The 15313-nt window shown below is 38.4% G+C and overlaps 1 protein-coding gene across 1 annotated transcript; it reads right to left on the reverse strand.

Moving 5' to 3' along the window:
* Positions 1 to 3115: 3115 nt before the first annotated feature.
* Positions 3116 to 11163, reverse strand: e2f8 (E2F transcription factor 8). Its single transcript, XM_074665684.1, has 13 exons — positions 10898 to 11163; positions 9514 to 9771; positions 9257 to 9410; positions 8795 to 9109; positions 8445 to 8606; positions 6918 to 7055; positions 6628 to 6837; positions 6458 to 6539; positions 5878 to 6370; positions 5504 to 5770; positions 5283 to 5418; positions 3987 to 4321; positions 3116 to 3848 (listed from the first exon to the last, which is right to left on the reverse strand). The coding sequence occupies exons 2-13, from the start codon at positions 9682 to 9684 to the stop codon at positions 3672 to 3674; spliced, it is 2640 nt and encodes an 879-aa protein (XP_074521785.1). The 5' UTR covers positions 9685 to 9771; positions 10898 to 11163; the 3' UTR covers positions 3116 to 3671.
* Positions 11164 to 15313: the final 4150 nt, after the last annotated feature.

Raw genomic sequence — 15313 nt, forward strand, 5'->3', positions numbered from 1 at the left:
GTCCTCACGTCGTCTGCCAGCTTCACCAAAAGCCTGAATGTGTGACTGAGCTGCTCTGCCTGACATTCCTGTTTCCTGTCATATCAGTCTGCACGCCACCTCACAGGACTGGCATGTGATGGATCCAAGAATAGAGGCTTTACCAGGACATCAGACGGACAAAAGCTGAGCTGCTGATCCATCAGACAACAGGGGAACGTCTGAGTTACATCCACACAAACCAGAAACCTCACATGGATGTTGAACTCACTCCTTCTGTCAGTCTCATAAATTCAATGTGGATAAACTAAGATATGTGAAAATCAATGACATGACACCTTGAATCTGTTATTTCCCTGACAAACTAAAAGGAAGTTTTCAAACAAAGTGAGTGTCTTCTTACCTTGAACCCAGGCCTCTGAGCTCCGTTATGAAACGTGGCTCTGGACGCTCCCAGCCCGCTTAAATACCCTCCATCCCTGCATCACGGCGGTCCATCAGTGACGCCTCAGTGAAACCATCCTCCTAAAATAACTTGTGACGGCGCGGAGCCCTCTGACCCTTCATCACCGGCTCAAAGAGGCCTGAGCATCAGACGCTCACACATGTGCTGCGGCCTCACAGACGGACTCAGGGAACTCTAACCATCACTGACTCCTCCATCAGGCAGCTGCAGACACACAGGCATGGACCGGGTATGTTTCTGGATTATGTTTGTAAATGATGGGAACTCAAAGCATGTCACAGACAACTGCAGAGCTGAATGTTAATGCACCAAACCACCATGAGGAAAACACCCCCCACAGCAGGAGGAGGGGAACCAGCCTGATGAGAGTCTGGTAACAACAATCTGATGATAGGTTTTAAAACTGCTGTCAGATAATTCATGCCATATTTTAAGATTTTTAAGTATATCTCATCACATAAAGGATTTAACTCAGAGGAACACCAGCACTGATTGAGTTTAAGAGAGTTTAAATCAGTCCAGTATTATTTTGAAACAAAAGTCTCAAAAGTGTTTGGGGGTTTTTCATTTGTCAAGGAAAAAAATTCAAACAAATTTTTAGCACAAAATTTTACAAAGGATAAACACTTCATACTGAGGGAAAAAAACAAGATTTTGAAAAAAATGAAGTCAGAAATTTAAGTAACACTTTGCTTTAGAGGTATGCAAATTTCATCACACTTAGGTAATAATAAGACAATTTTTTTTCTTATTCTTCTTTAAAATAATTTCCAGATTCATTGTTGCAAGTCACAATTGGTAGGCTACTGTTTTTTTCCAGTTTCTTTGAAATTTACTCCAAATTTCAAGGTAAGAAGGTGATGATTAGCAAATAATTGATTTGAAATTAAATCACAACCCATCAGAAAATGTTTTTAGAAGTTTCCCAAAGTTTCTGCTATTTCCAGAGAAGCAGGTGATAGATAATAATAATTTAATTTCCCCAAGTTCTTTTGTACCAAGTTTTATGATATGGATAATTGGGATCACATGCAAAATGGTAAACCTTTATGATTAGGTCTATAATGTTTGACATGATACAACTGAAGGCTTCAGATGTGATATTCATGAAGAGTGGGGTTGGAAACTGACCTTACCTGATTGTGATAGTAACTGCGAGTACAGGCGCACTGCAAAACACTATCTGGACAGAAGTGTGCTAAGTGTGCCAATTTTCACCAAATTCTCTGGAAATATCAGGGGTAATTTCAAAGAAATAAGAAAAAACTTTGTCTAATTATTATCTAAGTGCAATGAAATTTGTGGACCTCTAAAGTAAAGTAAAGTGTTACCTAAATTTACAGACATAAGCTCTTAGAGTTACAAGACGTAAGAAAAGAGTTCTCATTTGGAAAAGTTTAAGAGAATAATTTGCAAAAAAGTTGCAAGCAATTTGTAAAGAAGGGAACTGATCTAAGGATAAATACACAGGTGAAGATATTTAATTCACTGCTTCTATCAGCTTTTTACTTTTGCACTTTTAGTCTTACATCATTTTCTCTTTTAGTCTTTTTTTTAATCTTGTCTTTTTCTTTTACTTGGTTGTTTTATTTTCTTATCTTGAGTCTAACATCTTATTTTACCTTCAGCGTTTCCTCATTGATGTCTACAGAAGGGGTCACCAACCTTTTTGAGACCGAGGGCTACCTCACGACAAATGAGTGGCACAAAGGGCTACTTGTCTGATAAAAACTTTCTCAACAAAATTGCATCACATTTTGATAACATTAATCATTGTATGAGTGGTAATACTATGTGAAGAGACTGCTCACAAGTCAGTGTTAAAAAATTCACAGTTATTATTAATGATTTGCAGAACAATGATGGTAGGAAGTAGCTCCATTGTGACCAGTGCTCTTTTGGAACATGCCTCGTTGGCATCTTAAGTGGTTCTTGAGGGCACCCAGGTGCCCATGGGCACAACGTGGTGATCCCTGGTCCACAGATATCATTTCCACAGTTCCTCAGTTCGTCTGCACAGATTTTAACTGAGTTGTTGTGTTCATCATGTGCATTAGGGGGAGTGGGTTGGTGTGTTGGGGGGTGAAAGATGGAGGGTTGTGTGTTAATATGTGCGTTTATGCGGGGTTGTCGGGCCACTTGTTTCATTTCCATGATTATTATTATGATTTTTATTACTTCTTATTTTCTTTTTGTCACACTTTTATTGTTTTCACTCCTGTGTATGAAAAGGGCTTTTTAAATAAAGTCTGATTGATTGATTGATAGTAAACACTAAGCTGTGAGGAGATGAGATGAAACTTCCTGTGAAGATAATATCTGACTGAATCTGGGGGTTTTGGACAGTCAAAGACTTTCTTGCTCTTCTTCTTCAGATCCATGGGAACATATTCGTTTAGGAAGTTGCAGAAATTTTCAAAGTTGAGAACTTTGTCACAAATCAGCAGCAATTTACATTCACTGCATATACCTTTCCATCTACATGTGAACATATTCAACATTTTGAGCAGACAATCTTTCACAGTTAGTATTTAAAGTAATGAACACATGACCCTGAGATAAAATAATCCCAGTCTAACGGATGTGAAAACAAGAAACAAAACACAGACGTCAGTTCAATGTTCTTAAAAAACATGTATTAAAATTCAAGAAGCATTTTACATTAAGCAGGACATCAGCGATGAATTTTCTTATAAATTAACACGAAAATACGTCTGATTATTTTTAAAATGAGTTACAAATATCCACATGTTTTTAACATTTTCATGGGTAACAGTTAATCATTTACATTTGTGCAAAAGTCGTCTCTAACTTAGAGACAAAATGATCAAATCACCATGTTTCCAATCAGCTTGTCTTTCAGTCAGCTCCGCCCGTCTTTAGAGCACTGACGTGACTTTTTGTTTTCGTTTTGAAGAAGCTAAATGTGTGTTCACCTCACCCAAATTAACAAAAGGGACTAAAAATGGTAAAAATAAGAAAAGGAAAGTAATTTCATGAAGTAAATGAGGTTATGCAGATTTTGTCTGGTTTGAAATCTCATCTCCGTGTGTCCACTGGGCACAGTCAAAGTCTGCATGGCAGCTATTAAAGGACTGACAGTGAAGCCCCCTGCTGTGAAACTCTGAGAGGTAACTGTAAAAAAACTAAACAGGAAACCAGAGCCACCCACCCACAGAACAAACACACCACCCACACACACACTTCAGACGTCAGCGAGGGTCCGTCAGGGGTTACAGGAGTCCTCAGGTGTGACCTCCAGCTTCCTCTGAGGGATGTAAACAGTTTTGGCGGCCAGGTGTCCACCAGTGGTTACCATGGCAGCCAGGGGGGAGAGGGAGACAGGGGTGTGGAAGAAGCTTGGCTGGGGGAGGCCGGTGCCTTTAGGGGTGGTCATCAGAGGCTGGACGACAGGAAACAGACGGTTAGAAGTTATTGATAATCAGAACGTCTTCATTTTCAGACTTTAGTATGAGATTGAAAATAAAGTTTTTTTTTCTCATTTCAATTTAAAACTGTTGGTGTGAGTTATTTTTTTTACCTGCTGCAGACTGATCAGCGCCAGCGGCTGCCCTGACACCGTCTGCTGAACGGGCACCGGCGACACCGGTTTGATGAAAACCATCCCTCTCTGCTGCAGACTCAGCGGGCTGGTCAGACCGTTGGCGCCCTCTGGAGTCTGGGGGTCAGTTAAGATGTTTCCCGGGCTGGAGCCTGAGATCAGACCCAGGTTCTGCAGGGTGAAGTTGAGGATGGCGGGGCTGGGGCTCTGGAGGCGGCGGGCCTGCTGGGTGGCCTGAGGTGAGGCAACAGGAGCGGGTTTGTGGAGGCGGAGGTTTGTGGGGGTCATCTCCTGGGCTAGAGTGGGTCTGGATCCTGGAGAGGGAAAAATGAAAGAGCTCTTATTTTTATGGAGAGTCATTTAGATTTTTTTTAATTATTTATTTATCTATCATAAATATTTATTTCTATTTATTTTGTTTTTATTTTTTTATCTTGAATATTTATTTTTATTCATTAAGGTTTTATTTATTTTTTAATTTTGTAATCTATTCATCTATCTTAACTATTTATTTTTTATGTATTTATTCTTAATATTCATTTTCTTAATTTTTTATTTATCTTCAATATTTATTAAGGTTTATTTATTTTTTTATCTATCAAAAATATTTTTTTCCGATTTTTTTATCTATCTCTGATATTTATTTATTCATTAAGGTTTTACTTATTTTTTAATTTTCTTATTTATTTTATCCATCTTAAAATTATTAATTATTATTATTTATCCATCTTAAAAAAATCCATTTTAATTAATTTTTGTTTGTTTATCTAATATTTTTGTTAAGTTAGGTTTTATTTTTTATTTTGTATTTTATTTGTCTTCTATCTTTGATAATCATTTTTTACATATTTATCTTTAATATTTATTTATTTTTTATTTTTTTCATTAATCTCTTTTTTTTAAATGCATTCATATTGTTAACACATAACATCCATTATTTCTAATTTCTTTTTTTTTTAAGTAATTGTTTTTCTTTTTTTTTTTTTAATCTTTGTAAACATTTTTTAATTCAGAGGTCTGTTAATTTGGGAAGATTGTTTATAAAATGAATGTGTATTTATGGCTGTACTGTTTGTAAATGCTTCTGGGTAAAAAATGTTGACTGTATTTCAAAAGTACTGTATATTGTAAATGTGCTTTAATAAAAATATGTAAAAAAAGAAAATGAATATTTTTGTGTTTGCATGTCTGAATGCACAAATAATTTGACTTCAATAAAGCCAAAGATAAAAAAATGTTTTCTCTTTTGGACACAGGAAGAATTTTGGTTATTACCTGCTGTAGGAGTTTGGAAGATGTTGTACGTTGGAGTCTGAGCCTTGTTGCCCTCTTTCCCTGAACTCTGCATTTCTTTGTAGCCGATGAGGGACTGCTGGGAGATTGGGATCAGGTATCCAGCTGGTACCAGTGTCTGGATGGAAAGGGGGGGAGAACAAACGTCAGATGACCTGTTGTTGATTAACTCTCTTTAGCTAAGGTGTGGCGTGTTTATTTACCTCAGTGTGAAGTTGTCCCGGTGTGAGGGGGACAGCTCTGACCGGTGTTAATCCCGCCTCGCTGTCGGAGTTAGCAGTCTTGTCCTCTCTGTCCAGGAAAGTTTCCAAGCTCTGCTCGAGTGCCTGGCTGGCTGCAGGGGCACCGGGGGTGTTGACAAACTCAGGATCTAGATGAAGGGCTCGGGGCGAGGGTCGGCTTGAGACCTGAGAGCCACGGTGAGCCTTCAGGCGAGCCTGCAGGATCTCACACAGCTTGGGAGTGGTGTCCTAAAAGGGGGAGGGTGGAGGAACAAGAGAGAAGAAAAAACTTTACGTTAGAATCTCAGCTTGTGTCAAAATCTACCAGATGTAAATGTCATTTTTTTGAGTTGTACCTTAAAGTTGGGGTCCGTCCTCTTGGCTTTGGACGGGCTGTTCTCCAAACCTGAATCAGAACGTGCCCGTTTCAGCGCCATTGGGCTCACATCCGCCGCTTTACCCGAGGCTAGTTGGCTCTTCCCTGCACACTGACCCGTAGGACTCTGCCCGATTCTGTCCTCAAAGGTCATAGAGCGCACAGCTAGACTGGTTGGCTGTGGCCGAGCTAGGGGATTTGGTCTTGGGGAAGGAGCTTGCAGATACACAGCGAAGGGCCCGCTCCCACGCTGCTGAGGTAACAGGACGGGGATCATGGACTGAGCAGGGATGTACGCCACAGAGCCGGCGGGGAGGGCTCCTAACGGGGTGTTGGGGGTGAGGTGGACAGTAGTGTTGGCTCCAGGCTCGTGGGTTGGAGTTAGTAACGGAGCCTGAGGGGGTTTCATTGGACTGGAGGAGGTGGGCTCTGGTCTCACAACAGCAGCAGGTTTTGGATCTGCAGCTTTAGGCCTGAAGAAGGAGCAGGACTCTCTTTAACACTCAAACTTTCATTCAATCACAGCAGATTTCTTCTAAAGATTTTATTTCAAAACTTACGCTGACTTCTGATCGAGCTCAATCATACAGATAGCAGCAAGCTGGGCCATTTTGTTTGGGAAGTCAGCGCTTGATGAATCACCTTCAGAGAGGAGGAGAAAAGGTTTTATGACCCACAGACACACACGTGCCACAACAATAGGCCTCTGCTGGGACCTGTTTTTACTCACAAAGGCCACTCTTCACGGGGCTGGTGGGGGCAGAGCTGATCTTGCGGCGGTCATCCTGAATGCTCTTGGCTAGTTTAATGAGGGAGGGGTGCCGGGTGAAGCCGCGTTTAGCCCCGGGTGATGAAAACAGGTTTTTGGCACAGTTGTCCACAGAGGCTCCCAGGACTGTTTTCTTCTTGGGTTGGCTTTCTGATGAGACGCTCTTCACATCTGGAAGAAGAATCAAACTAAATAAACCAAACCAAAACAACACTTTAGCATGAATTAACAAAATACAGACGTTACCCTACCTTTGACTTGTGGGAATTCGTCAGGACCGACCCATTCAAAGGCCGGTTTCCTGCCTCTCTCTTCGGTCACGTGGACTTTCTCGATGAGCTTCAGGCTCCTCAGCACATTAGCGATATCGTACAGCCGTCGTACCTTAGCTGAAAACACACAGACACAGAGTTACATCATTGACTGAAAACCTAGAGACAGAGGAAACACATCCTTTTTTGTATTTTACAGGCATTTAGAGCTTATCTGTGCCTCTGTATTGTGTACTTTTGTCCCCTTTAAGAGGCACATACTCTCTGAGCAGTTCTCAATAAATGAGCCTGTACATCTAACATCATTGGAGTGATTTTTGTATTTCTAAAGATTTTACAGCTAAAAAGTGCAGGTAATACATTCCTCAGGGGCTTTTCCACGGAAGAGGATAAGGGCCACTGAAAAAAACACCCGTTTTTATTTAAATTGTTATTTGTTTCTGAGAAAAAAGTCAGAATTCAGACTTAAATCTCAATTTCTGACTTTTATCTCAAAAGTCTAACTTTTTCCTCAGAATTTGACTTTAATCTCTATTTTTTTATTTCATTTTTTTATCTATTCATTTATCTTTAATTCTTACTTTGTATTTTATTTAATTTTTATTTATTCATTTTTTTTAAGGTTATATTTATTTTATATTTTATTCTTTATTTATCTATCTTTAATATTTATTTTTTATTTTCTTAATTTATCTTCAGTATTTATTTATGTAGGATTTATTTATTTCTTATTTTGTTATTTATTTATCTATCTTTAATATTTATTTTTTATTTTCTTAATTTATCTTCAGTATTTATTTATGTAGGATTTCTTTCTTTCTTATTTTGTTATTTATTTATCTATCTTTAATATTTATTTTTTAACTTCTATAATTTTTTATTAGTTTATCTATAATTATTATTTATGTATGTTTTATTTATTTTGTATTTCGTTATCTATTTTTCTATCTTTAATATACACATAGCAACATTCATTCCTACTGGTATCTTTAAAAAAAAAAAAAATACAGTCAGAATTCTTAGATAAATGTCATAATTCTGAGATTAAAGTAATGGGTAATACTGAGAAAAATAGTCAGGTTTCAGACTAAACTTGCAGAACTCTAAGATCAGAATACTGAGAAAAGAGCAGAATTTAGAGTCAAATCTCATAATTCTGATTCAAATCTCAGTATTCTCATTTTAATCCCAGGATACTGGATATATTTTTTTCAGTGGCCTAATCCCCTTTTGTTCTTTTCTGATGCAGGTGATGAGCGATCAGTTATTGACAAACCAATAAATGCTTTATCTTGCCTTCAGCCTTACACAAAATTAAAAACATCTTAGTTTCAAGTCTAACACATATACTTAAGCCTTTTATGACATCTGTGCAAATGATTTCTAACATTTTTAACTTGTATCTGCAATAAAATGTCAATTAAAATGTCTTCAAGCCGCCTCAAAGCCCCACAGCAGTGTCATTTGACGCCAAAGCTGATGCAGTTAGCAGTAGGGATCACTCACTCTTGAACTTATTCTTGTCCTGATCAGCAACCTGGTCCTCCCCGATCAGGATTTTGGCGGCAACATCCAGACTGACCACTCGAGGATTAGAGACCAGGAAGAGCATAACAAACTTCTGGCTCATCACTCTCAGAGACTTGTCTTTCCGGCTGTTAACGGAGGCTGCACAGAAAATACAAAGGATAAGAAACACGATTAATACACCAGAAAAACATGAAGAATGGGTTTTTATACAAAGAACTGCAGCTTTTTAGTCTTATTTAGATCATATGTATAATAATTTATTTAGTCTCCATCCAGTCACTCAGGGAAACGTAACACACGTTAGCTCAAACTGTATCTCTTCTCACCTGCTTTGAACTCCACTCCGGGAAGCTCCACAAAGAAGAGCTCCTTCTGTCCCTGTTCACCGTTCTCCAGGTCCACCACCTCCTCGTTCTCCTTCTCCTCCCCCTCAAAGTCAAACTCCCGCTCCAGGAGACGCTGCTTGATCTGCTGCATCTGCTGGCCGTACTTATGTTCCTCGCCCACCTGCTTCAGGATGGCCAGAGTCTGGGCCAGCTTGGTGCGGCCGTGCCACGTGTAGCGGTTCTTGGCCGAGCGGCTCACCATGTGCAGGCTCTCCAGCACGTTCATGATGTCGTAGATCCTCCTGCGCTCGACATCTGGAAGGGAAACAAAATGCGGCAATAAATAAAGTGCAGATGCAAAGTTTCTTATTGTCGCTGCAGATGAAAATACTTGCAGACACCACATTGAGCTTAGACTGAATCCACAAAAAAGACAAGAAAGAGGTGATAAAGACCACATACTGAGCTCAGTGGCCACATCATCCAGGCAGATGTCGTTGTTGAGGGCAGGGTTTGGATAATCTGGATACCGAGCAAGAAATTTATGACAGAGCAAACCCAGACTCTTCTCTTTCCTGCTGATCAATTTCTCAGACTCTTCTCCATTTTCAGTTTCCTATGGGGTGAAATAACAAAAAAACAGATACAAATGTTATTCTTGAAACTCCTGAGCTTATCATAACAGGTCTGAAAGTGGTTAATGCTTTGAAAAATCATACCTGTGTGGATTCCAGACCATCCTGTCCTTCATTGTCCATGCACAGCTCTTTCTCTCGGTTCCTGATGTCAGGACTAGCTGCGCTGATGAGCATTTTGAGGTTTGAAGTTGGCGTCCAGGGGTCAACAGAGCCGGGTTCCCTTCCTTTTTTAGGGGTGGTGAGGGGACCCATGATTGGATGGATCTCCAGTGATAATGCCCGATGATGAGATTAATTGTTTGTAGTTACTGGTACCTGAGGTGCTACAAAGCCGTCATCCTGATCGGCAAAGACAAAAAACAGGGATATTAATTACTTTATCAGCCTTAACAATCAAACCAGAGTCTTTGAGGTTACTTTGTTTAAGAAAAAGATGGACTTGCAAATTACAGAACTATTTCTAACAGGACTGTGGATATAATAACTGCATCTTAAGGTGTTGAGAAAAGCTTTTACTATGAGTCACAAAAAAAGGCAATTCCCTTAGTTTGGCCTTCGTCCACTGTAATCAGTCCTAGTTTATTCAAACAAACAAACACACACAAAAAAAAAACATTGACTCCATGATCATTATCAACCCGAATCTTAATATTTACTAACGTTATTCCCTTAATTAGGCTTTTTTCAGGTCATTGCAGTCATTACAAATCAATCTTACCGCCTTTTGAGAGCTCAGTATCTGTCGGGGTACCTTCGTTTTAAGCATGCAGTGAAAAAAACTGCGTCAAAACACCAAACAATGGTTAATTTTTTGGTAAACTAATAAGAAATTCAGTTTTAATCTAATCAAAACAGCAGATTCATATTGGCGGTAACTGACGTTCTACCTATCGAATCGCAGGGCCCAACCGACGCGGAGGTCCCGCCCTTTCTGTGGAAAGCAGCCAATGGAGGCGGCGCGCGATGCAGTGAAGCGGAAGTGGAAAGAGTATCCCGCGCATGTAAACAGTTTTTGAAATCCTTGGCGCGGAACATTTTCAACACACCGGCGGCAGCTTTCTTAATACTTTAAACACTAACGACAGTCAGAAGCCACTAATTTAATAAGTATCACACTACTATACTGTAAAAAGTTCACAAAACACACACTGTTCTAGGTTTTATGTAAGTTTTCACGTCGTCGGCAGTTAGCGCGCGTCGTCTGGTGAGGTTTAATCAACGTTTATTTCACAACGATACAAGATAATAGGCGATTATCAGGTTTTATTCATAAATAGGGTTGTTCTGAGGTAAACTGCAGCTACATTCATTCATTTTTTCTTGTTTTAAGAAAGAAAAGCGGTCTAGTAAGAGGAGGCGGTAACATAGCAGCTCTGAAACCATAGCTTCACCATTAAAATTCACCCCGAGAATAAAACCATAAAAACGCAGTCGTTTTAAATTACAACGATAGTTGTTGACTTACCCAAATCCGCCAAATCTGCGTCGCTCATAAGAAACTCCTCATAATCCCGGTTATCTGTAATGAACTCCTGTAAGGTAATTCCCAACAGATGAGTGTGGACGTTAGACACACGTTTCCACGTAGAAGTGTCGGAAACCGGGAGTTAAATAGTGTTAACTGGAGGCTTTTAGTTTATTCTTCTCTTTACTGGCCGGAGGGACAGGGTCCTGTTGGTCAACTTTACTCCAGTTGTGAAAAGTTGCCCCAGTTGTGGTGACCACCACTACCATTTGTCCCGCCCAGTTCGAGCATGCGCGCTGACGTCAGCTTAACAGTAACACCCCTCACTTCCTCCCTATAGCAAGGCTCACTCCAACAAATGTCCCAAGTTTGAAAATACAGGTTTTATTATGTTATTAAAATGTGAAACATATATGACAGCACATTTTTAACCATTTAATACTTCAACGTTTTAAATGTAGCTGCTTTTGTCATACCTTTGGTTCACAGGCCCAGGGTAAGGCTGAACTGCCTAGCCCCTGTTGAGCAACACTGACCACCTTCCCAGTCACACTGCACTCAGTCACACTTCCCCACATGCCGCCAATTCTGATCAGCCTCAACAGGCAAACAAAATGCTGTGTGTCCTGATCACTGTATATAGTGCTGTGCACACCACTCCTTGAATTATGTGTCTAAAACTTTAAACAGTTCTCTATTTCAACCATTATTGTAAAAATACCAACAAATGATTGGATTAGACTTGATATAAAACAAGTTATACTAGTGAAAAGTTCAGTAACATTTGCTCTAGTATACTTACAGCTTAGCATACTTTGAATAAAAGTGAACCAATGATGCTTCAACTCAAAATGCAGCGTAGCAGGCCATCCAGCTCTCAGAAACCCAAACTAAAACATTGGCATATTCTGAGAAACTATATCCTAGCTTACTTCTTTCCGTTTAATGTATGTTTGTAACTGAAACTCTGAAGAGCTTACAGAAAACCTAAAATGATCAACCCCGTTGGTTTGAAAGAATATGTAAAAAACATAGACCTATTTTTGAATATTTTTAAAAGTACTGAAGTACTCTTCCATGAAACTGGCTCGAGGACGACAGTTCAGTGCATTTTCTTAAGTTCATGTTCCAATTTTCAGAGCGATAAGGTTTATATTCAGCCAACATACGGTGTGTGCTGGAAACAAAGCTCTATGTCTGTGGAAGGTTGAGGATCTTGCGTCATGTTTACATATATGAATACTTCTAACAGATAACAAATGATCAAATTAGAGCAACTGAACAATTACATTCTACTCCAGTTTGCATGATTGTGTCATTGGCTGGTTTTGGGACGTTATTCAGAATGGTTACCAAACACTTTGTAACGGTTCAGTTGTAGATAGAAAAAAGAAAATAAATGGAGGGAGATTTTTCAAAGTTGGAACATTGAACAGATGTTACAGAAAACCAAAAGGACCAGAGTGTCAGAAATGAAGTGTATATTTCTAACTCTTTCAGTCTTAGTTAAAGCTTGATTGTCTTTAATATTCCTTAGTGTGTCAAAACAAGTGGTTCATGTGTTATATGCTTGTTTGGAGGAAAAATGAGTCAAACTCTTGTGGACAAGACAAAGAGGAGATAGGCTGTCAGCTCAGTTTGCACTTTGGCTCCTGAGTCTGTGGGTGAATAATTAAACAACCACATTTTTTTTGTATAACATTTGCATTTATTACACAATGGATTAAAAAAGAACAAAAGAATGAAAAATGGCACTAGTGTGATACCAACCTGTAAGTATGCTCTTTTATAAATGAGCATGACACCAAAAGGACATGTAAAAGGTCATTTAATATTTTAAAAAGATTTTTTTTTTTTAAGAAATCCAGCATAAAAACCAAAGTAAAAAAAAAAAAGTTTTTGAACAAAAGATAAAAATGTACTTAAAAAGTCAATCCACTGATTAAGTTTTAAAGAAAGAAAGATTTTGAAGCATGCAGCTGAACAACTCATATCCTGTAATATACAGCCTAAAATGCCTTACATGAGAACAGCGAGACAATAGATAATAGCAATAGATGAGAAAAAGTCTAATAAAAAGTAAAAGTAAATGATAATGAAATGAAAATAATGAGATAAAATGGAATACAATAAGATTTAATCAATGTAAAACAATATAGATAAGAGCAACAATGGTAAAAATGGAGTCTATATATACTATAAATTATTTACAGCTCCTGTTTTTTTCTTTTTTCTTTTGTATTGCACTGATTTAATGTATGAAGGAGATCTATTCAAATATTTCCCTTCTTTGGCTTTTCTTTCTTTATCTTTTTTTTGGAACAACAATTTGTCACTCAAATCCTTTTTTAAAGACTTGGATAAAGACAAAAAGAAAAGAAAAGAAAAGAAAAGAAAAGAAAAGAAAAGAAAAGAAAAGAAAAGAAAAGATAGCATGTCTCAGTATGTTCCTTGTTAAGCTAATGAGTTCATAGCCTCTTAATCAAGTCAGTCAAATGCAAATATTAAAGATAAATTCAGGCACGTTAAGAGCTAACTGCAATCACTGAGGTATAATACGGACATGGGTATTTTAATCTTATGTTTAATCATTTTAATTAACTGCTGCACGTTAGACTCTGGTGTAATAACTTAAGCATTTCTGCATTTGTCTGTGTCATGCTCCTCTTTGGCCGCTAGATGGCAGTAGACCCCCCCAGAGCAAGAGTCGTCATGGAAACCAACAGGCGCCTTCAAGGATGCAGAGAGAAGAGCGGAGCTTCAGCAATCAGTGACGTAATGATACGGCTGCGAGAGAGAGCGAGTGGGACCCTCATGCTGCCTTCAGGTGCTGCTCGTAAAATTGACCACCCACACGAACCTTCTAATTAGCTTAGATTTTAGTATGAAATATGGATTCATTTCAAAAGAATGTTTGTGAAATCACTAAGACAATGTGTTATCATAGTGGAAATATCATCTTTGAGCCAGTGCAATAGTTTTATGTGGGATTTTTAACTTGAGGCATCTTTTTGCCTTTTTTCTTGTCGTTAGCATTATAAAAAGCTAAAACAACAGTTAAAACAAATATAAGTAGGAAAAGTAATTTCATTTTTTTTGGTAAAATGTTTAGGCCTGTTGAGGACAAATGGAATTTGGTTTTGCTTAAATAAAGATAATAAGAAGTTTAAGGATACATTCTAAGTCAAAACGAGAACATAACTTAGGTTTAACTGCAAGAGTTAGACATTTAAAAAAGTTTTTCGCTGCTTAATGACACTAAGTGGGGAAAATAATCAAAGAAGGGGAAAAAAATCATCAGTATAAAAATGTTTATACATTTCCATTTATTTGTTTTAATTGCTTAAAAAAAGACGTTTTTTTTTCTTTTGAGCAGTATGATTTTTTTTTCCCCAACTGTATTGATAAGTACTAGTATTGCTGCTATAAAGAAAAACCTCAAGTTTTAAGTCTTTGGAGGTTATTTATTATGTTTCAGGATGAGTTAATTCTGGGAAATAGGGTTAGGACCACAAAAAAAAAATATTATTATTATTTTATTTTATTTTATTTTTTTGAGAAAAAAAGTCAGAATTTCGGCTTAAATCTCAGAATCCTGCTTTTTTTTTTTTTTTTTTTTTTTTTTTTTTTTTTAAAGAATTCTGACTTTTTCTCACAGGGAAAAAAAATAGTGATTGAAAAAAAATTGGACATATTTATTTTTCAGTGGCCCTAATCCTCTTCCTTAGAATTCTACCATAAAATCTTGAAAAATAACCCCGAGGAATCTGTCCTTTTTCTCAGAGATCGGTGTTGAAATAGGATTGTCCTGACGGTCCCTGAACGCAGCAGCTGGCTGCTCCGCTCGCAGCCACAGGAACGGACAGCGTTGCGCACGAGGCAGGGACCTTCTTCACCGGGAGCGACAGAAACAGACAAGTGCGAGGTGAGCATCCTCTCCTACCACTCATTCAGCTCCTTAGCGTTTATTCCTCCTCGCTTTTCATTCATGGTCGTTAAATTCAGGCAATTACAGACAGTTTGCAGAGAGCTGGGAGCAGCAGCCGGTCTGTCAGCCAGCCTCGGAGCTCTCGCAGGTTCTTGCTGTAGGGATGCTGCAGTAGCTCAAACCTTCAGCAAGCTGCAATTTGTTCCAGATTGTAACTCCTGAGTTAATGTTGGTGTGATGCAGGGTGCATGCTGAAAAGCTGTGTGTGCAACAACTTGTAGGGACTGGTCAGAGTGGAGTGATAGTAAGTTTTGGTGTTTGAGTTTTAAGTGTTTTGAGACTCCTGCAGCAGTAATCAAGAGGTTTGCTGAGATATTACTTCCCCAAATTAGGATCTACACAGATTTAAGAGACAAGAATTGTATAAATTATTGGGTTTTAACACTTTGCATGTTTTAATAACTACAGTGGGATGCTAAAAATGTAGC

Source organism: Halichoeres trimaculatus, unplaced genomic scaffold (assembly GCF_033239565.1).
Source record: "Halichoeres trimaculatus isolate MK-OKI-2021-1 unplaced genomic scaffold, fHalTri1.1 fHalTri1_scaffold_3, whole genome shotgun sequence".
NCBI lineage: Eukaryota > Metazoa > Chordata > Actinopteri > Labriformes > Labridae > Halichoeres > Halichoeres trimaculatus.

Excerpts from the sequence above, each read along its gene's own strand:
- e2f8 (XM_074665684.1), bottom strand. The coding sequence starts at position 9,684 with ATGGGTCCCCTCACCACCCCTAAAAAAGGAAGGGAACCCGGCTCTGTT. Across the intron at positions 9,411-9,513 it reads ATGGTCTGGAATCCACACAG|GAAACTGAAAATGGAGAAGA; the intron begins GTATGATTTTTC and ends TTCACCCCATAG. Across the intron at positions 5,419-5,503 it reads CGGGACAACTTCACACTGAG|ACACTGGTACCAGCTGGATA; the intron begins GTAAATAAACAC and ends CTTTCCATCCAG.